The following is a 21,642-nucleotide window of genomic DNA, read 5'->3' on the forward strand; positions in this document are numbered from 1 at the left end:
AGATCTGAGAAACTTGCTTCCTAAACACTCGATAAGAAAAGCTGAGAACCAGTCTACTTCTCCTCGAGAAGACCCCAAACATTTAAAAATTGGCAGTATTTTCAGAAAACAAGTGTGAAGATACAGATTAAAAATGAAAGAACCAACGAATATCTATTTAAAGAATATTCAGAGCCCTAACTCTTCTTGCCTCTAATTGGTAGATGGCTACCATGTCAATTCACAAGCCACCAGAAGCCTAGGGTTTTATTCTCTGGAGAGGTCTGGGGACTGTAGGATACCAAGCACATACCCAAACCTCTATCCCCAACCCATAACCTTAGCTCTTAACCTCAAACCCTAACCCTAACTCTAACATAAACCCTACCCTAAGGACCCTCTGCAGAAGTTTCTGGACCGCAAAACACCAGGAACATACCTGAACACTAACTCTACCCCTGACCTTAACACTAACCCTAATCACTAACATACAACCCCTAACACCTAACTTCTAATCTAACCACAACCCTAACTCTAACACTAACCTTACCCCTCTGGAGAGATGCATGAATTGCAGGCACCAGGCACATATCCTAACCCTAACTTTAACTCTAAGCCTAGATCTAAGAAGGTAGCTTCCTGAACACAAGAGATGAAAACCTGAGAAGCAGCCTAATTATCCTGGGAAAGACCCCAAACGTTTAAGAATTGACAGTATTTCTGAAAATGAGTGTGAAGTTAGTGTTATAAACAGAAGGACCAACTGAATATCTGTTTAAAGAGTATTTAGAGCCCCCATCCCCTCCTTGCCTCAGATTGGTAGATGGCTGCCATGTCAAGCAGAAGCCTGGGGTTTTATTCTCTGGGGAGGTCTGCAAACAGCCATATACCCAAACCCTAACCCTAGCCTATCTAGTAAAATAACATTTAAGTGACAGTTTATCAAAGACCAAGAAACCTGCCGAGTCTTCCCTCCTTCTTTCCTACCAGACAACCAGCCCGAAAGGAAATCCCTAAACGTACTGCTCCATAACACCGCCCCACCAAGTCACCAAACATGAAGTCTACAGTCAATACCAAACACAGAGCTTCCCACCTGCATTTTAGTTCATTATGTGCAACCAAGGATCATCAGACACCTGAGAAAAGCATCTAACATGAAAGACAACCAAACAAATAAATTGGGAAAAAAAATCTGGAAGAAACACAGTTGATGAAAGAAGAAAAAACCCTGAAAAATACATTAACAAGAAAAATACATTAACAACAAATACAAAAATACAGTTTCAGAAAGATAAGGGAACACATCACATACGTGGAAAAAAAAAGAGAAGCTCTTGCACTTTAAGAACATGATAGCAGATATTTAAAAAAAAAAAAAAAAAATCCCCACCTCAATAGAAGATTCAGAAAATAAAGTTGAGGAAATCTCCCCACAAAGGAAAACCAGAGATAGGAGACAAAAATATTAAGAAAAGTGACCCAGTCCAAATGACAGGCATTCTAGAAGGAGAAAATTGAGAAAACATCATTAAAGAAAACGTCTCAGAATTAAAGTAAATGAATTCCCAGTCTGAGAATGCCCACTGAGTTCCCACACAACAAACCCAGGCACATCACTGTGAAATTCCAAACCAGGCACAAAAAGAAGATCTCACCGGCCTCCACAGTGAAAAACTGACATACTGGCAGAAAACAGAAAGATAAAGTAACAGTGGATGCTAGAAATGATGGAGCAATGTCCTTAAAATTCTAAATGAAAATGATCTGTAATGCAGAGTTCCATACCTGGTCACTGAATTCTGTGGACAAAATGAAAGCATTTTCAGATAAAGCCTAAAAAGACTTTGTTCCCATGCATTCTCTTATTGAGAAGCTGGTTAATGTTGTATTTTATTAAATTTTTTAAAAAATGACTAGAGATGAAATAGGGAGATGAACAGAGAAATGGAGAAATAGAGATGAAAAAGGGAGATCCAACTCCAAAGAGCACGGAAAGTCCGTTCTGGAATGATAGTGAAGGAATGACAGGAATGATGGACATTGGGAAGGGTATGGGCTATGGTGAGTGCTGTGAATTGTGTTAAGACTGATGAATCACAGGGGCGCCTGGGTGGTTCAGTGAGTTAAAGCCTCTGCCTTTGGCCCAGGTCGTGATCCCAGGGTCCTGGGATAGAGCCCTGCATTGGGCTCTCTGCTCACCAGCTCAGCAGGGAGTCTGCTTCCCTTCCTCTCTCTCTGCCTGCCTCTCTGCCTAATTATGATCTGTCAAATAAATAAATAAAATCTTCAAAAAAAAAAAAAAGACTGATGAATCACAGACCTGTACCCCTGAAACAAATAATAAATTTTATGTTAATAAAAAAAAATAAAGTAGGTCACAATAAAAAGTTTCAAAATGATGATTAATTTCAGAAAAAGTAAAACAGTATATAAAAGGGGAAATTAATCACATATTATCACAAGACAGAGGAAGAACATTTAGATAATAACAATAAGACAAATACTGATTACTGATGTGTACTAATGAAATCAGTACTAATGTGTACTAATGAAATTACTACACAGCTCTACTGGAGGGAGGAGGACTGGGAAATAGTCCAATGTGAAGTACTAGGGCAAGAGTGAGTTTCAAGTTCCAAGAGAGTTAATTCTCATCTTCCATAGCAGGATATCAACTGTTAATCATTAAAACTGAAAATCTATAGTGATAAAAGCATGCTATTTTGAGATCTGGAAGCAAATTTCAAAAGGATCAGCTGCAAAAGCTGAATAAAATTTCCTATATGAGTGGTTAACATTGGGGAGATAATTATGCACAAGGAACAGTTATTTTCACAATAAGCTTTGCAGAACTATTTGACTCTTTAAATTATGTGCATATATAACTTCAATAACAAGATTTTAAAAAATATTTTAAATAAGGGGTGGGGAGAAGATCTCACGAGAATAAGCTCCATTAATTCCAGACTGTGTCAAACATTTCTGAAGTTCCTCAGCATCCACTTCACCATCCTGTCAAAAAATAATTATAATCTGATTTAATGCACAATTATATCAAATCATATTAGTATGCTAATTGGCTGTTTTAGGCTATGCAATAAATATGCATTCTTTAAAACATTATTATCAACTATAAAATTATAGAGGTAATTACTGACAGCAAAGGCATATTATAAAACAGCACAGAAAATAAATAATTTTTTCACAATCAACTTATATTCTATTAATATTTAAGAACTTCAAGCATAATTTATTTTTTCTACTTCTGAGAAACACAAATAATAATCATTCTGACCTATAATAGGTCAAAATACCTGAGAATCATTACATCTCTACTTAAAATGGGAAAATGACCAAAGAAAAATCCAAAAACATTCCCCTAATGGCCCCTTTCATGGGGTGTTATTTCTAAGGGATATGAAGCTATAACTGGAAGGAGAGAATAACTTCCCCCGCCTTCCCCGGCTACCCCCAGCAAAATTTTAAAGTCATCCTGCATCCTGTTGCTATTCTGATTATTTCCCAAAAATTCTTGTTTGAACTTACTATGGGAAATAATTTTTTTTTTTAACACAAACAAGAAATCACAATGGAAGTAAAACAGGTTGAATATTCCCATTATGTTTCAGTACCTCTACCTATTTTCTACAAAAATATACACAGTAATTTACTTGAAAGCATCATAAACACTGTCACAAATGCAAAATAATAGCTCTGAGAAAGAATCAGGGAAACAAATTTAAAACACGAACTTTGTAAGAGTTTGGTTTTGTAAGAGACCCAGTAAATAAAGAAAATGTTTACAACCAACTTCCAAGTACTGTAACTCCTCATATTCTAATGAGTCTTTAATAAGGAATTCCTTATAACAAAAATTCCAGTGGTTCTAACAAGAATTAAAAAATATAAGAAGCATTCTTTCCAATGGATCATGCACATGCCTACACAGAGTATCTAAGTGTTCCTTTCTCCGCCATGCATAGTTCTGGGATTTTGTTTACAAAACTTTAATAAATTCTGAACTAAGAAAATTATACTTTAAAAAATTAGCCATATGTTTAGAATCAAAGGTACATTACCAGTTTTTCCTCCAATGATAAAGACTTTAGAAGGAATCTTTATTTAAGCGATTACCTACCTTCCTACTGTATCAAATCATTTTTATATTTCAAGACTTTGAAACACTACACAAACACTTCTAACGTGATCTAAGAAATCATCAGTAAAAAAACAAACAAACAAAACAATCAATGAAGTCCACACTGCCACTGTCCATAGTATCTCAGTGAAATGATGGCAAAGACAGCAGATCCTTGTCAATTACTGCAGGTTAAATTTTGAAAGACAATCTTTTACAAATTAGTAAAACAGAAGCGAAAGAAGGAAATGACTTTTCTCTCATTTTTAATTTAAAAATGCCTCCTATCTTCTACTACACTAAAGATAATGTGGTCATAAATTACCTTTTTCTTTGACTTTTCTTAAGTGGAAAACTGATACTACACCTGAGAATAAAATTAATGAGAATTACTAAGCTTCATCAATTTTTTCCTCGTTTATAAAAATAATGCCTTGTGCAAACAACAGGCTCACAATTAAAACTTTCTAGAAAAGAGCAATCTGAATTTACTAAAAACCTTGACCAATTCAATTAAAATGAAGGAAATCAAGCCTATGTGGTCTGATGATAATCTGTTTAAATACAAGTTTCTTCTCTAACATTTCAGAGAAAAGTCCACTTAGCACACAGAGGACCTTTCTCTGGATTCTGTACAGTCAAACACATATGCGCAGTCAGAGCAGGGGGCTTGCTTCTGAGGACTTCACAAGGCATGGGGACTGTGAGTGGCACCTGAACGCAGGAAGTGAGATGGGATGCTCTACTCAGGACAAGAGGCAAAACAAACTATACTACAGACTATCTCCTGATGATACCACTTCTGAGACTTGGAAGGCTTAGGAAAGCAGAACTAAAATGCTGGGCTACGCTATCTGCAATACCATTACCTGGGAGGAGCCCTGAGCTGTCATGAAATTGGATTCTGGACACAATGGAGGTGAGGAAAATCACAAAACCACTAGATAAGGAAGACTGACATGAGTACAGAGGAGACACAAAAGAGAACAAAAAAAGGGAGGGAGGAAATAAACAAAAAATCCATGTTAAAGAGGTTTAGAAACCAAAATCCCAAAATACTTTAACAAATCAACTGTTCAGAAAGACAGCCAACAAAAAGCTCATACAAGATGAAATTAATCTTACAAAGTAGACATGAAAACAAGTATGTTAAGATAGTGCAGAGAGGGACGCCTGGGTGGCTCAGTTGGTTAAGCAGCTGCCTTCGGCTCAGGTCATGGTCCCAGCGTCCTGGGATCGAGTCCCACATCGGGCTCCTTGCTTGGCGGGGAGCCTGTTTCTCCCTCTGCCTCTGCCTGTGCTCACTCACTCTCTCTCCCTCTCTCTTTCTGACAAATAAATAAATAAAATCTTTAAAAAAAAAAAGATAGTGCAGAGAAATAAATGAACAGATGTCTTCCATTTTAGAAAGAATCATTCACTTAACAAGTATTTCTTGAGCCCCCCACTATGTTCAAGCACTGCTAAATGGACTAGTATCAGTGTCCAAAAGAAACTCTTTGCTTTCAGAGAGCTTACTTTTTAGTGGTGGAAGAGAGACAATAAACTAAAAATTATATTTGATGGTAATAAGTACTAAGGGGAAAAATACAGCAGAGTAAAAGTGATACAGAGTGTGTATATGGGCTCTATGCGGTGGACCAACACTACCTTATACAGACAGTTAAGGAAAGCCTCACTAAGACTGATAAAGTGAATTCACCTATAACTGAATCACTGACAGGTGGATTTACTTACAGGGTAAAAAAAAGTGAATTTCAAGATCTGAAGGAAGAAAGGAGCAAGATACACAGATATTTGAGGGAAGAGTGTTCTAGGCCTGAGTTGTCTAATACAGTGGCCACTAGCCATATAGTTCACTGTGCACCGAAACATGGCTAGTCTCATCTGAGATGTTCTGTAAGTGTAAAATACATGCCAAATTTCCAAGACTTTGTAACAACAAAAATGCAAAATACTGTTAATAACTTTTATATTGATTACATGTTGATATATTAGTATTTTTGATATATTGGGTTAAATAAAATATATTATGAAAATTAATTTCACCTTTTCTTTTACTTTTTAAAATGTAAAGCCTCTGGTAAGAGGCTTCAAAACTACATATGTGGCTTATGTTTGTGGCTCTTTTATTCTGTTTACTTTGGACAGTGCTATTCTAGGCAAAGACAACAAGCATAAAGACAAGAGAATGCTCTCTCAGTGTTGCCATAATCTTTGCCTGTTTATCTTTAGCACTTCCTTCCTGTACCGTTATCATTCCTTAGGTGGCTATGTCCCTGACTTGGCAGAGATCTTCTAAGTCAGGATCTGAGTTTCACTCATCTCTGCAACCCCAAGCCCTAGCATCGGACATAATACAAGGCAGGTTGGTTGTCTGGTAAAATGAAGACAATTATCATTGGTTCTTGGTTCAACTATAGTCATTTCTGACAGTTTGTGGCCATGTCCATTTCCTATTTCCAAAGGTTGAAAATATTACAACTTCTCTTTCAAGTGTCAATTAAATTTAAAAATCTAAAATCTAATTAATGAGTGAAATTTTATTTTACATGTGTTTTTTCAGGATTTTCGGGGTCTGAAAAACAACCTGACTAGCTTTTCTACAAGTTATTACCATCAGAAAGCATTCTCCTAGTATACTACTTCATACTCATATTTCATACATTTTATGAAAACATGTTACCTTAATTGACTAACTAACAAGTAATGTCTTCCTAAATTCTATGTAGAAAATCCAAGTGATCTCTTGGGATCTCCTTAGTGCAGTGTGAGCTAATGATAATGATCAACTCTATAAACCCTAACAAAAGAGCCTTAGTGGTAGAAAACTGCATTTTCTAATTGAAGAAGACCTTTAGTTAGATCATTAACAAAAAATTAGTTGCCATTGGTTAGGTTAACTAATAGGCAGCAAGATTTTGAAAAGATACCCAAGTTCAAGTCCTATTTGTTCAGTTACTAAACCTTAATCTCCAGTTTTTCATTTATAATAAAAAGGTATATCCATCCTGCCTACCTCTGTATGAAATAGGAAAAGCAATATGCACATTCAAGTTAAAGCTATTGGTATTACTGACATTCATGCCTCATGTGTGTATGTGTGTATGTGTATTTGCAAAGGTACAAATCGGAATTTCACCTAAATAGCTGATGACTGAATCATTACTGCTCAAAAAATGTCATCCAATAAAAAGGAACACTGTAGAAACCTTTAGTTGGACATTTCTCATAGAACATCATTAATTACAAGACCTATCCAAACAAACAAACAAACAAACAAAAAACAGATGCAGAGGTGAGTTCAGTAAACTTACCTGATTCCTTAAAGCTGGGCAAAATTCAACATATAAAATAACTGTTTAAATATTTAGACTAACCACTGAAGATGAGATAGCTTATACATCCGTCCAATACATTTACTGAATGGTTAATATATTCCTAGTGCTTAAGGGAGAAAATGTCAAGGGCCATGTCCTCATGGAGTTTTACTATTCAAAAGCACAAAACTAGAGGTGCCTGGGTGGTGCAATCAGGTAAGCATGGCAACTTGGTTTTGGCTGAGGTCACAATTTCACAGTTGTGAGATCAAGCACCGACCCCCTCCCAAAATCAGGTTCTGCACTTAGCACAGAGACTGCTTGAGATTCTCTCTCTCTCCTTCTCCCTCTGCCCCTCATCCCATCTAAAATAAATAAATCTTCAAAAGCACAAAACTGTGAAAAAAAATTTTTTTTAAGATTTTATGTATTTATTTGACAGAGATCACAAGTAGGCAGAGAGGCAGGCAGAGAGAGAGGAGGAGGAAGCAGGCTCCCCACTGAGCAAAGAGCCCGATGCGGGGCTCGATCCCAGGACCCTGGGATCATGACCTGAGCCAAAGGCACAGGCTTTAACCCACTGAGCCACCAAGACGCCCCTGTGAAAAATTTAATGCAAATATCAAATAGTACAAACATGCAAATTATTGTTCCCAACTGTAACATAACATAACATAACTGTAACTCTTTCAGAGTTCAGAAGTCAAATAAAAGTCTCTAAATCTATGCCCAGTTTCTATGTTTTAACTTGTTATTTTATAAAACAGATTTATTATATAGTCAGTTACAGATAACAGACTTATTCCCAGCATTACACTACTTAAGAGTTATCATGTAACAGTCAGCATTGCATTTAGCTGCAAACAATAGAAAATACTATCAAAGAGGTTTAAACCAATAATGGTTTATTTATTTTTTTATTTCTTATTAACAGAGAATGCATTGTTTGTTTCAGGGGTACAAGTCTCTAACTCATCAGTCTTACACAACACACAGCGCTCACCACAACACATCCCCTCCCCAATGTCCATTGCCGAGCCTCCCCATCCCTCCCATCCCCCTCCCCTCCAGCAACCCTGTTTGTTTCCCGAGATTAAGAGTCTCTTATGGGTTGTCTCCCTCTCTGGTTTCATCTTGTTTTGTTTTTTCCTCTCTTCCTCTATGATCCTCTGTCTTGTTTCTTAAATTCCACATATCAGTGAGATTGTATGATACTTGTCTTTCTCTGGCTGACTTATTTCGCTTAGCATAACACCCTCTAGTTCCATCCACATCGTTGCAAATGGCAAGGTTTCTTTCTTTTTGTGGGGAGAGGGGTTGCTGCATAATATTACCCCAAAGTTTATAGCAGCAACATCCACAAAACCCAAACTATGGGAAGAGCCCAGAAGTCCATTGAGAGATGAATGGATAAAGAAGATGTGGTATATATATATTAATGGAATATTAAGGGTTTATTGTTTTATACAAGAAGTCTGAGGCTAGGCAGAACAGGACTATACAGCAACTTTACAATGCCATCAATCTCTTTACATTTTTCTACATATCCCATCCAAAGGCTGTTATCTCAAGCTTGTTGATGCAAGGTACCAAGGTGGCTGTAGCACTTCCCTACCTCAAGTTCCCTTTCCAGGCAGGAAGAATTAAGGAGCAAAAAGGGCCATTACTAGTTGCCAGGAAGGCTTTTCTCGTTTAGAAAAGGAAAATATCCTAAAGAAATTGCACCTACGTCTCAGTGGCCAGTCCTGTAGCACACGGTTACCTTTACTAGATTCAAGGTATCTGGGCTGGTAGTAGGGCTTTTCCAACTTCTACCACAGAAGGGAAAAAGAGGTTGTGAATGGAATTGGGGTCACCAAAACAAAGTGTCCGCCATATATAATATTTCTGTGTATATCCTCCATAAATAGCCAAGCATATGGGACCTAGTGAACGCTCAAGTGAATGAGTAAATGAAAAATGTTATCAAAGTCCTGTGAAATTCTAACTACTCTGTAAGTCTTTCTTGGTGAATCTAAAAGAAGAGATACAGACTGTGACTAAGACTCAAGTGTGAATCTGTCTCTTCTTACTACTCTGATATTTGAACTTCTATTCTGGTGTTTTCTTTACCCTTTCCTGACTGGCTTTACCAACAAGTCTCTCCCAGAACCATTCACAATTTAAGTCTCCTTTTTGATACTGTGTCCCAGCTTCCTCATGGAGATTAACATGTAGATCATGTAGATCTATTTTCCCCAATCCTCTCTGGCTCAGTCACCATGCACCACACTGTTTCCAGTCTTAAGTGAAATGAACAATGTGTCAGGCATCATACCAATGGACTTCTAAAAATAAAATAATTATGACTATACTCATCTCTGATCTTAAGATAAAAATCAGTCTAGATAAGCTTAAAATACAAATTTCATATGCATTTAAAATGACACACTAAGTAATAGTTGACATTTCTTTTAAATAGCAATCACTTTCAAAAACCGGTATTTGTGCCATGTATTTAACACCTCACCTGTCCAGCAACAGCAGTGAAGTATGTCCACATGGGGTCTCCCGCTGAGGAATAACTGTCAGAATATGCTGGGTATCCACCAGGGAGCAGATCTGGCCCTGTTCCTGGAACTGGCTGTCCCATCTGCATCTGCATTCCTGGCATCTGACCACTGAAATTTCCAAACTATAAGAGTGAAAAAGGATAAGGTTTTTAATACAAACATTACCTGTTATCCACTAAAGTTGGTGTGAAAGAAAATATTTATGATGAGTCCACAGAAAAGCAAGAATAGAAAGAGTTACTAAAAGCAACCGAATTCACTATTACAAACACTATTAGCTACAAAATGCTAGATGTCCTGCATTAGGAGGTAACTGAGTTCATTAACACGTTATCCAACAACAAAAGAAGTGTAACACACACACAAAAAAACCTCTCTAGCCTCTGAGAACTTAATCTAACAGATGAATATGAAGCACACTTTTTAAGTATTTACCATCAATATCACTGAAATAAAAAGCAAAAAATACAAAAAAATTTCACCTGCAGTCAAACTAAATAATAGTATACTTCAGACACATACTTAGAAGAATACATGGTAAACACAACAAAACTGTGAACTAGGCATGGGAAACTGCATAGAATGCAAACACCGTCTCCACCAGAAAACATTTTTTTTTTTTTAAAAGACACCAATAAACAGAGCAACAAAGTGATTAATTCCAACCACAGTCTTCAAAACTAATAATAATAACAATAAGAATACCAACAAAAATAATACACAGCTAATATTTACTGAGGGTTTTTTTTTCTAGCCCAGGTACTAAGTACTTTCCACCATGTGCTTTGATTTTCCAAAAATGTTATGAGGTAGTAACTACGTCCTTTTTGTCATCGAGAACCTGAAACTTCAAGAGGTTTCCTTATTCAGTTAAGGTCAAATAACTAATAAGAAGGAGACTATGGTTCAAATGTAAATATTCTGATGTTTGTTTCCTGCTATGGCTATGGCTTCTCTCTATTTTTTTAACTTTGGAACTTGGTATACATTTTAATACCTTAGGCATTTTACTGAGCATTTTTATGAGTCTGGAAGAGAAAGAAGCATCAAGACTGTTTGTTATTCCATACTGAACAAAAATCTTGACCTGCATCCTTGAAAGATGAATAGAGATTGTCAGAAGGCAAAAAGAAAGAAAAAATTATTCTAAAGTGGGGGGAGGGAAGGAATCAAAAGATCGGATACTACCAGCAGTTTGAAGAGCTGAGCAGCTGGATGTGTAAGGGTAAATGTATGAAGGAAGTGCTGGAGCTCCAGAAAATGCCTTTCAAACTCCATGAAATGCACAACTAGATTATGAAACAATGAAGTGCAAGTAAACAGCAAACGTTAAAACAATATAATGGATTAAAAACAAGCAAATAAAAAAAGGTGAGAATTTTTAAAAGTTGCTCCTTTTAAAAGAAGAAAAAAGACCATTAAAAGATACTCCCAAAAAAGCAATATCAGGAATTAAAAAAAAAAAAAAAAAGTATAGAACCACAAATTACAACTTCCAACTCTCAAAGGAGGCTAAGGATAAAAAGTTATGTAAGAAAGAGTAACCCAGGGGCGCCTGGGTGGCTCAGAGGGTTAAAGCCTCTGCCTTCGGCTCAGGTCATGATCCCAGGGTCCTGGGCTCTCTCCTTGGTGGGGAGCCTGCTTCCTCCTCTCTCTCTCTCTCTGCCTGCCTCTCTGCCTTCTTGTAATCTCTCTGTCGAAAAAATAAACAAAATATAAAAAGAAAGAAAGAAAGAAAGTAACCCAATGCTTCCTACCTCCCAAAAAAGTCTAGAACAGATTGCCCTTGGTAGAAGAGTAAAAACTGGGAGACATCTGTCACACCTTAATTTATTCATAAGCAACTTAAAGGACAGAAAACAAGAAGTGGCCAAAAATTCTGAAAGAGGACGTCCAGCAAAACTGAGGAAGGTGGAGGTCGACCACAAAATATTACTGCAACAAGAAAAGGGCGCTTTAGTTCCTCCAATCCAGGAAGAAAATTTCCAAAACCACAGCACATCCCCGCCTCACAAGGACTCGACTAAGGGGTCCCCCAGGGACCAGAAGACCCTTGGCTCCCTGCTCTACCCTGGCCCCAGGCTCCAATGCCGCGAGGTGTCTCAACCCCGCGAAGTACCTGAGACCCATCAAACCAAGCGGAGGGAGGGGGCGGACCCCGTAGGCTGGCACCGCCCGCAGGGGCGCCCCACCCCGCGAGGGAGGAGGGGGCGGAGGAGCGGCCCAGACTCACCGCTCCTCCGTATCCCGGGTAGGCCATTACGAGCCGAGCAACCGTGCCTCGTCACCCTTCGAGTCAGCGTCCGCCCTACTGGGAGAAAGGCGAAGCTGCAGGTGCAGGGCAGACGCAGAAGCAGGTGAAGCTGAAAGACGCGCTGGCCGTGCGGTTTACTTCCCTGAGACCGCCCCTTTCCGGTGTCCAACCCCGCCCTGCTCGGTTCCGATTGGTTGAGTTCAGAGCCCAAGCGGCCGAAGCCCGCTCCTTCCCGGGATCTAATCCCACCCACCTCATCTCTGATTGGCTTCACGCACCCAGCCCCCTTCTGTTCGGCTCCTATTGGCTCGCTCAGGTCTCGCGCTTTCTCCTCACTAAACTGCAGAAGTCTTTGCTCCAGTAACTTTCACTCTTTTTGGCTAGGTTCTCCAGGCTCAAGTGGTTTTTTTTCTCTCGAGAACCCCCAAACCCGCCAGTCCATGACTTCTTTTAGTCTATTCCTCCACTCTTTTGAGCTGGACTTCCAAGACTACATCTGTGAATTTCAAAACTTTCAATTACTCACGTTTATTTTTGCGTCGTGTTGATGTCAGATCACCAAAACTTTGAAACCTTTCTCTCTGCCCCAAGGGGAGTGCTTCTGAGCTAAAACCCACTTGATGCAAAATTTTACCAAAAGGTTATTTGCAGTTTGTTTGGTGGATAAATGGCGAATAAAGTTGCCAGATTTAGCAAATAAAAATACAGGATGTCCGGTTATTTTCATTTTCAAATAAACAATGATTTTTTTATGTACATATGTCCCAAATATCACATGAGACATACACTTACAGTAAAAAATTATTCACTGTTTATATGTTAATATACAGGGTAGACTGTATATTTTCTGACAACTCTACCAATGACTCAACCTTTGTGCAAACTCTTAGGATGTCCTTCGTAATTATATCCACCGAAGGGAACAGCTTGGTTTTTATCACTTGGTGAAAAGTTAAACAGTTACTTTAATTTATTCGGTAAGAGTAATTGACAGTTCTGCTTTTCTCTGGAACTCAGATGAATTTTGTAGCTCTGGCTTTAAAGGGACACGATGCACGTATACACCCACCAAACGGCTTTAGTAGCTTAGCTTAAAAACAAAGAAAAAGACCAGGATGATATTATCTCCGAAGAATATGACAACCCCTAAAATGTTTTTTTGTTTTTTTTAAAATAAGGATGTGGGGGAGGGGGAAAGCGTTAGCTGTCTATTAGCAGAGGAAAACCACCTTGCAAAGCTGAGTAATAATTGCCCAGCTACACTACTGAGAAGGAACCTTGTGAAACTTAATTTTATCAGGAAGAGGTAGAGAGAAAGGAAGATTGCTAATGTGCAAGCCACTCTTGAGAAAGTGTGTTAGTTCCTGTAACACAATAAGAAATAATTTAGACAGTAAGTTTTGATTATTGGACTACATGGAGGGAGATCATACTTGGAAAGAGGAAAAACATGTGACTGTTAAAGCATCAAGTGATAATTCACTACAGAGCAAAACAAATTGTTGCAAGTTTTATTCTAATTGATTAACTACATAATCAAAGAAATGATCAGAAAGGATAGAGTGTTTTACATTTACAATGTTAGTCTAAATCTGTGGTTAGAATTTTTGTGCATTTTTTTTCATCATAATAATCTTAGTTTGTATTGTGTTTGTGTATGTTGGGGTCAAGTCGCCATGGGTTTCTTGCATTTCTACACATGTAGTTTCAAAGATAGGGATAATATTTCCCTCAAGGGCAGAGAAATTTGTTGCAGGATAACAAAGATGATCTGTTCCTCCAGAACAAAGTATAGGTTGGTTTGCTAGCATGACTTTTCTAAACTTGGACTTGTCCATTATTCTGATCCAAACCCTGGCTGCTTGTGCAGCGCCTGCCTTGCAGCTCCAGTTCACACTGGCAGCCTTGGAAGCAAGAAGAATCTATGAGAGTCTGAAGCTCACGCTGCCTGTGGTGCTATGAGTAATAAAACCCTTTGTCTCTGACAGAGGAATCTCATGCATCTGTCAACTTCTAAGAAACTGTGGCAGACTACTTGTTAGCTTACAAGTGGGATAAAATATCAGATCCTTCACAGTTCTTGGCAGTGTATCTCTTTCTTAGAAAAAGAGCTGCCTAGGGAAACTCCTACTGACGGACAGTATTCATTTCCAAAATATGCCACTTTGGCATAAGGCTTATTTTGAATTGAAAACAATTGAGAAGAAGCAGATAAAAGAAAATCTCTCTGCTCTCCCTGTATTTGCCTAAAAGCACCACAGAAATTTATAAGTGTCCTTCTCCTCCCTCCCTACCAGGAAGGACAAAGATGATTCCTCCAGACAACTTTAGACCCTTATCAATGGAGAAGATGCAGACTTAAATCTGCATAAAAAATCTTACACTTGTTCACACAGCTTTTCCGGGTACCTCCCCACAGTTAGCCTCCCGTCACCCTTCTTCCTTTTCTTTTTAGCTGAAGATGGTATCTAAGCTAGAATCACCTCTGAAAGTTACTCAGTATTCCCTGGGTATTTCCCATGTGTACATGAGGATACATGTCAATAAACGTCTGGGTTTATTCTCTTGTTAATCTATTTTTTATTACAAGGGTCTCAGCCAAAAACTCAGAAAGGTAAAGGTAGAATTGCTTTACCTCTTAGAAAGTACCATGTACGATGTACCACAAGATCCAAAGAGGTCTTTCGACAGCCCCATCTGCAGCATCTTTCTCTAAACTTCGTATTTCAAATTATAAATGTTCTAGTATAGGAATTTAAAAATTCACTTAAGCCCACACAGATTTTTTTTTAAGTAATAGTAATGAAAATTTGGCTCATGGTTCAGTTAGTATTATATGACCAGTGTCATTTTATGAAAATGTAATGTATAAAAACCAATTTGAAATTATGCATTTTTATTTCAGAAAACACTCCACTATTTCCCAAAAATAGCTACTTATAGAGTGAACGCTGTGTGACAGGCCCTGTGTGCTATGAGGGGGCATTCCTCAAAACAACTTCAGGGGCACTTGGGTGGCTCAGTGGGTTAAAGCCTCTGCCTTCGGCTCAGGTCATGATCTCAGGATCCTGGGATCAAGCCCCGCATCGGGCTCTCTGCTCGGCGGGGAGCCTGCTTCCTCCTCTCTCTCTCTCTACCTACTTGTGATCTCTAGCTGTCAAATAAATAAATAAAAATCTTTAAACAAACAAACAAAAAAAACACAACAACTTCATTGGGTATATACTCTTGAGTATCACCATTTCACACATGTGAAAGGTAAGGTGGAGAACTGTGTTATCACTTACCCCCAGTTGTGCAGTTAGTAGCAAAGCAGAGATTAGAACCCAGGCAGCTTGGCTGCGAAATGCAGTCTCTTTAACAGTGCATTTCCCCCTCCCTGCCAACTCCCAACCATAGCATTTCCAAACATAGTAAAAATTATTTACACTATAGAAGGAAATGGTTTAAAGAACAGAAAAACGGCACATCAAAAATTAGACAAATAGACAAGAAAATGCATTGTTTTGACTAAAATTAGCCAATTATATTACTTCTCTTACACAGGATACATTTTTTCTGATGCATGTTAAACTTTCATGATTATGTCTACCTATGGTATTTCTTCCAAATCTGAGTGAACTTTGGTCTTACCATAAATTTAGATATTCAGTTAACCAGTACATTTTCTAGTACACTATAAACACTGAGTTATTTAGGTTTTCCTTTCCTATCTGTTGCTACCTCATTTGCTTTCCCCTCTATAGAATGGGGGTTAGGGAGGCACCTGGGTGGCTCAGTGGGTTAAGCCTCTGTCAGGGTCTTGGGATCGAGCCCCGCATCAGGTTCTCTGCTCAGCAGGGAGCCTTCTTCCCGTGCTCTCTCTCTGCCTGCCTCTCTGCCTACTTGTGATCTGTCTCTGTCAAATAAATAAATAAAATCTTAAAAAAAAAAGTGGTTAAAAGAAAAGAAAGGGGGTTCGGGGGTGTGGGGAATGGGAGAGACAAGGACATGAGAGTCAGTAAAATTTTACTGCTCCTCAGCAAACTTCAGTTCCAGAGCTGGAGGGTACTTCTCTCAAAGAAATTATTTACATGCTAAATATTAAAACAAGACATACCAGCTAATGAAAAACAACACTGGGACACCTGGGTGGCTCAGTCAGTTAAGAGTCTGCCTTTAGCTCAGGTCATGACCCCAGGGTCCTGGTATATCAGGCTCTCTGCTTAGTGGAGCCTGCTTCTCCCTCTCCCTCTGCCACTCCTGCTGCTTGTGCACGCACTCTGTCAAATAAATAGATAAAATCTTCAAAAAAAAAAAAAAGAAAGAAAAGAAAAAGAAAAACAACATTAATGGAGCTTATTTTATTTTTTACAATTTTTTAAAAAGATTTTATTTGTTTATTTGAGAGATTGTGTGAGAGAGAGAGCATGAGTTAGGGGAGAGCCAGATGGAGAGGCAGACTCCCTGCTGAACAGGGAGCCCCAATGTGGGGCTCCATCCCAGGACCCTGGAATCATGACCTGGGCCAAAGGTAGTTGCTTAACCCACTGACCCACGCAGGTGCTCCATGGAGCTTATTTTATATCATTAAGAAATTTCACTTAGACTGATTCATTAATTAAAAGAAAATTTATTGAACATCTATAATGTAGCACTAGTTTATATGAGAAGAAAAAATACACCAAGGTTGGGGGAAAGTTTTTGGTTTTCTGGACCTCACATTCTAGCAAGGAGAACAAACAACAATAAGTAAACAAAATAAATAAAGTAGATGGTATGTTAGGAGATGAAAAATGCTACAGAACAAAAGGAAAATGAAAACGGAGAAGGGGGGAGTAAGGTGATGATGTGGGAAATAAAAAGAGAAGAAAAATTATTAAATTCCCTTACTACTTACAGCCCATTGATAAGTCCTTGAAACAGGCAGAGTGACATTCCTCTGGGACTCAGCTGCCTGGATGTTGACACACTTGCTAAGGGCAAAAACCAATCTTAGCCCAACCTCTGGGATCCTGTAAGTCTACTTTAACATATAAAAATTCCTTTGGAAACCTCCCTTATCTCTAACCACCCCCCCCCCCCCCGCCAAGATACATGTTAGCAGTCATCCCCAATCACATGACCCACCAATATATATCTGGAGGGTCTCATAACTAAGGTTTTGTTAGACAGTAATAAATAATCTTTTCCCAACAACAGCTAACCCCCTCAAGGTCCTGGAAACCTTGTTTCCAAAATTCTTTAGAAGCTAACGTTATCCCTAACCCCCTCCCAACTTCAAAGTATATAATGGGCCATTCCTCATGACCCCAGTGCAGCTCTTTCTGCCCACAGGTCCTGTCCCCGTGCTTTAATAAAACCACCTTTTTGCACTAAAGACATCTCAAGAATTCTTTTTTGGCCATTGGATCTGACCTCACCAACATTCAAAAATTACAGCATTGGGAGACCACAAGGGGATCCCTCTCCCTTTAGAGAGTTTTATTTCTTTCACGTAATAAAGTTAAACATAAAATATAAAATATAGTATATAATATATAAATATAATAATTCTCATATTAAACTATCACTGTGCCCTTTTGTGTCCATGAGCTTCATTCTTTGACTCTGCAAGCCAAGAACCCTGTAAGCCTGGAACAGTGACAGAATAGGTTGCAGTTTGAAATGAGATGCTCAAGATAGCCTCATTAAGAAGGGGAGGGTATGCTGCTCAAAAACAAAGAAGAAGGTGATGTTTGACCAAAGACTTGGAATGAGTAGGTTAGACATGTAGTTACCTGTAGAAAGAATGTTCCAGGCAGAAGTAGAAGGCAGAAGCCTCCTGACCTATTTAGAGAACATCAAGAAAGCTGCTAAGTCTGGCATGGATTGAACCAGAGCAAAAATCTGAGAGCAGTTACAGGGGTCACTGGGGCAGATCACCCTGGGCCTTTATTGGCCATCGTAAAGACTTTTTACTCTGGGTGAGATTAGAAGCCACTGAGGATTTGGAGCTTTAGCAGGACATAATGTGACTTAGTTTGTAAAAGAGCTCTCTTTCATCTGTGTTGTCAATAGCCTGAAGGGGGGTTAGCACAGAAGGAAGGAGACCAGATAGCAATCTGTTGGTAATTTAGAGATGGTGGTGTTCACCGGGGGTGCAACAGCTGAGATGGTAAGAAGCGGTGAAATTGTTTTCTGTTTTTAAGGGATAGCCCTCAGGATTTACTGATGGCCATCAGATTGGCCTTTCAGTGACGTGGTGACAAATACTCTCTCCCTGGCCAAACTCTAGCCAGGTTCTTCTGAGCCCCCTTCTTGACTAGGCCTTAATCCTGGCCTATAAAGAATTGAACAAACACTAACATATTTTGACAGCTCAAGGCTGCATCCCTAGGATGACTCTAGTCCCTTTTAAAGCACTTACCTGAGAGAAATCAAGGCTGCCTAAGGAATTTACTGTTTGTTCCAGCCAGCATCTGAAGATAGGGCTATTCTCCTAGTCTCTGTGAGAGGGCAGAAGCCTAACTTGGATAAGTGCCCTTAAGCCAACCCAGATGGATTTCACATAGACTAAACTCCTTTTCCTAACTTTCCATTTCCCCAATCCTATAGAGCCTCCATTTACTCCTTCCCTATTCTCACATTCTCCCTTTCATTTATTTATTCTTAAATATTTTATTTATTTATCTAACATAGAGAGGGAGAGAGCACAAGCAGGGGGAGGGGCAAACGGAGAGGGAGAAGCAGGCTCAATCCCAGGACCCTGGGATCATGACCAGAGCCGAAACGCAGATGCTTAACCCACTGAGCCACCCAGGTGCCCCTCATTCTCGCTTTCAAATGCCCAGTCCCTTCTGTCCAAATCAAAGTTGAATTCAGTTCATACTGGACCTTTTCCCCATTATTATTATTATTACTATTATTATTATTATTTCCCTATTATTAATAGTATAAATAGTATATTATGGTTTGAAATCATCCTTACCACTTTAACTAGAGTCCTGCTTTGTATATCTTTGCCAGCGGTAGAGACTGGAGAAAGAGTTGTTTGGCAAGGCCAAATCAAAAACCAATACTGTACATGTCAGACTTGAGATGTCTATGAAATTATGTGGTAGTGTCAAGTAGGTTATTGATCTGAAAGGCTGGATGGAGTGGACAGCTACCAACCACCCATTAAGATGCTCTGCATCTTAATGAACCTTCCTATTCTCCATATGTTACATACGCAGCAACTATTGGGAAATAAGGGAGAACTTAGTGTGGAAGGTGGGAAGGATTCCTCCAAAATGGCCCTAATGTGAAAATTAATTATTTAATGCTAATAATGAAATAAAAGGAGCCCAAGAAATTCATGCCTCTTATATCATTTCCCATAAAAAATTATATAAAATATAAATAGTTTTTTGACCTAGTAGATAAAAGGCATAGCTTACTACGTATGCAAAATGATTCTGGCAAACTTTAAATCCATGTAGCTTGAGAAACAACATACATACAACGTCTTAGGTGATGCTGCTGTAACAAAACACCATAGACTGGCTGGTTTAAACAACAGGCATTTATTTCTAACAGTTCTGGAGACTGAAAGTCCAAGATCAAGGTGTCAACAGTGTCCGTGTGTGGTGAGAATTCTCTTCTTGGGTTGCAGATGACTGCCTTCTTGCCCTGTCCACACATGGCCTCTCCTCATTCTTGCTGTGCCCTCTTAGTATGTGGGTGGAGAGAGACTGAGGAAGCAAGTTCTCTGTTGTCTCTACTTATAGGGACATTAATCCCATCCTGAGGGTCACACCTTCCTAACCTCACCTAAACCTAATACCATCCAATGACTTCCCAACTCCAAATACCATCATATTGGGGGTTAGGGCTTCAACAAATAACTTTTAGGGGGACACAGTTCAATCTATAGCACACAAAATCTGTAAGATGAGGAACAGGGGACACTTAGTCATCACATCCACTGTTGTACGGTCACCTTGGATCTGCTCTAGAGTTTGTTTATGTATTTTAGCTAAAATGTATTCATATAGATTTCATGCCATGGTTTTAATTGATATGCATGCAATAACTATCATACTTCCTCCAGAAATTATTGTGTCTTTATGGAATAATGTCTTTTATGGGATAATGAAGGCTCTATGTGTGTTATTTGTATAAGGCATAAAAACTTGACAGTATAAAATGAAGCTAACCAGTAATAATTTTATTATAAGTCTAAAACTATTGCAACTGCCTAAGGGTTAATGCCCACTAGTGAGGACCGAGAAAAATAATGAGCTTCACAAATAAGAAAGAAGTAAATATTATTTGCCACTTATTACTGAGACCAGCCACTTGACAAACTGACCTTATTCAGCTAAGCTTTCAACAACACAGGTTTTTTTGTTTGTTTGTTTCTAATTTTGGTAATATTAAGTACTCTTTTGGCAGAAGCACAAACTAAAAAGCAATTTAGAAAACAATAATGCATATACAAAAAGGGTCAACAGGGCTCTTCAGAGAGGTGAAGAATGGTGGTTTCTGAATATATGCTTCCTCATGTGGATCATTAAGCCTTATCAAGCAATTTGGGTTCAACTCGAACTTGTTTATAAATAAATAAATATATATATATATATATATATATATATATAGTTGACCCATAATATGTGTTCACAAACAAATGCTCAATAAAAGCTGCAACAGTGGGGCACCTGGGTGCCCCAGTGGGTTAAGCCTCTGCCTTTGGCTCAGGTCATGATCTCAGGGTCCTGGGATCAAGCCCCGCACTGGGCTCTCTGCTGAGCGAGGAGCCTGCTTTCCCCCTTCTCTCTGCCTTCCTCTCTCCCTACTTGTCAAATAAATAAATAAATATATATATATATATAAATAAAAATTTGTTATTCATAAAATAAAATAATTTGTTATTCAGACAATGTTAAATCCAGGTTTCATGCTTGTGAATATCAACTGGACTCCATATTAATAATAACATGGGATCATATACTCACAAAACTGACTTTCTAGAAAGTGAAAAATGAAGTCATGTTGATTGAATACTTACTTTACTTGGTGCTTATTCCTTTGCTCACATACAATGTGAATTAAGTTAGAATGGTCCTGTTACAACCAAAAATACTTTAATCAAAACAATAAACATGGGGGGCACCTGGGGGCTGAGTTGGTTAAACCATGGACTCTTGATTTCTGCTCAGGTCATGATCCCTGGGTTGTGAGATCAAGCCCAGTGTTGGCTCCACGCTAGGCACGGAGCCTGCTTAAGATTCTCTCTCTCCCTCTTTCTCTGCCCTTCCCTCCACCTCCCTCTCTAAAAAATAATAGATAAATGAACCACAGAATGAAACCCACGGACTCCACTTAACAAACCTACTTTAAAAAAATATAAAAATAAAAGTGGCACAGTGCTTAAGCAGATTATGGACAGGCTAA

At 38.6% G+C, this 21,642-nt stretch overlaps 1 protein-coding gene across 4 annotated transcripts in view; it reads right to left on the reverse strand.

Annotated features, from left to right (window-relative positions):
* The window catches only part of GCA (grancalcin), a 50,832-nt gene that overhangs the window by 14,362 nt on the left and 14,828 nt on the right, over window positions 1-21,642 (reverse strand). For 3 of the 4 annotated variants that reach the window (XM_080798159.1, XM_080798157.1, XM_080798158.1), the window contains 2 exons: window positions 9,950-10,114; window positions 2,925-2,994 (listed from right to left, as the gene is read on the reverse strand). In XM_080798159.1, coding sequence (XP_080654285.1) covers window positions 2,925-2,994; window positions 9,950-10,093 — 214 coding nt within the window. In that variant the 5' untranslated portion in view covers window positions 10,094-10,114. Of the gene's footprint in view, window positions 1-2,924; window positions 2,995-9,949; window positions 10,115-12,225; window positions 12,376-21,642 lie in introns of those variants that run through there. The other variant, XM_080798156.1, reaches the window with a different exon arrangement.

Source organism: Martes martes (genome assembly GCF_963455335.1).
Source record: "Martes martes genome assembly, chromosome: 3".
Lineage (NCBI taxonomy): Eukaryota > Metazoa > Chordata > Mammalia > Carnivora > Mustelidae > Martes > Martes martes.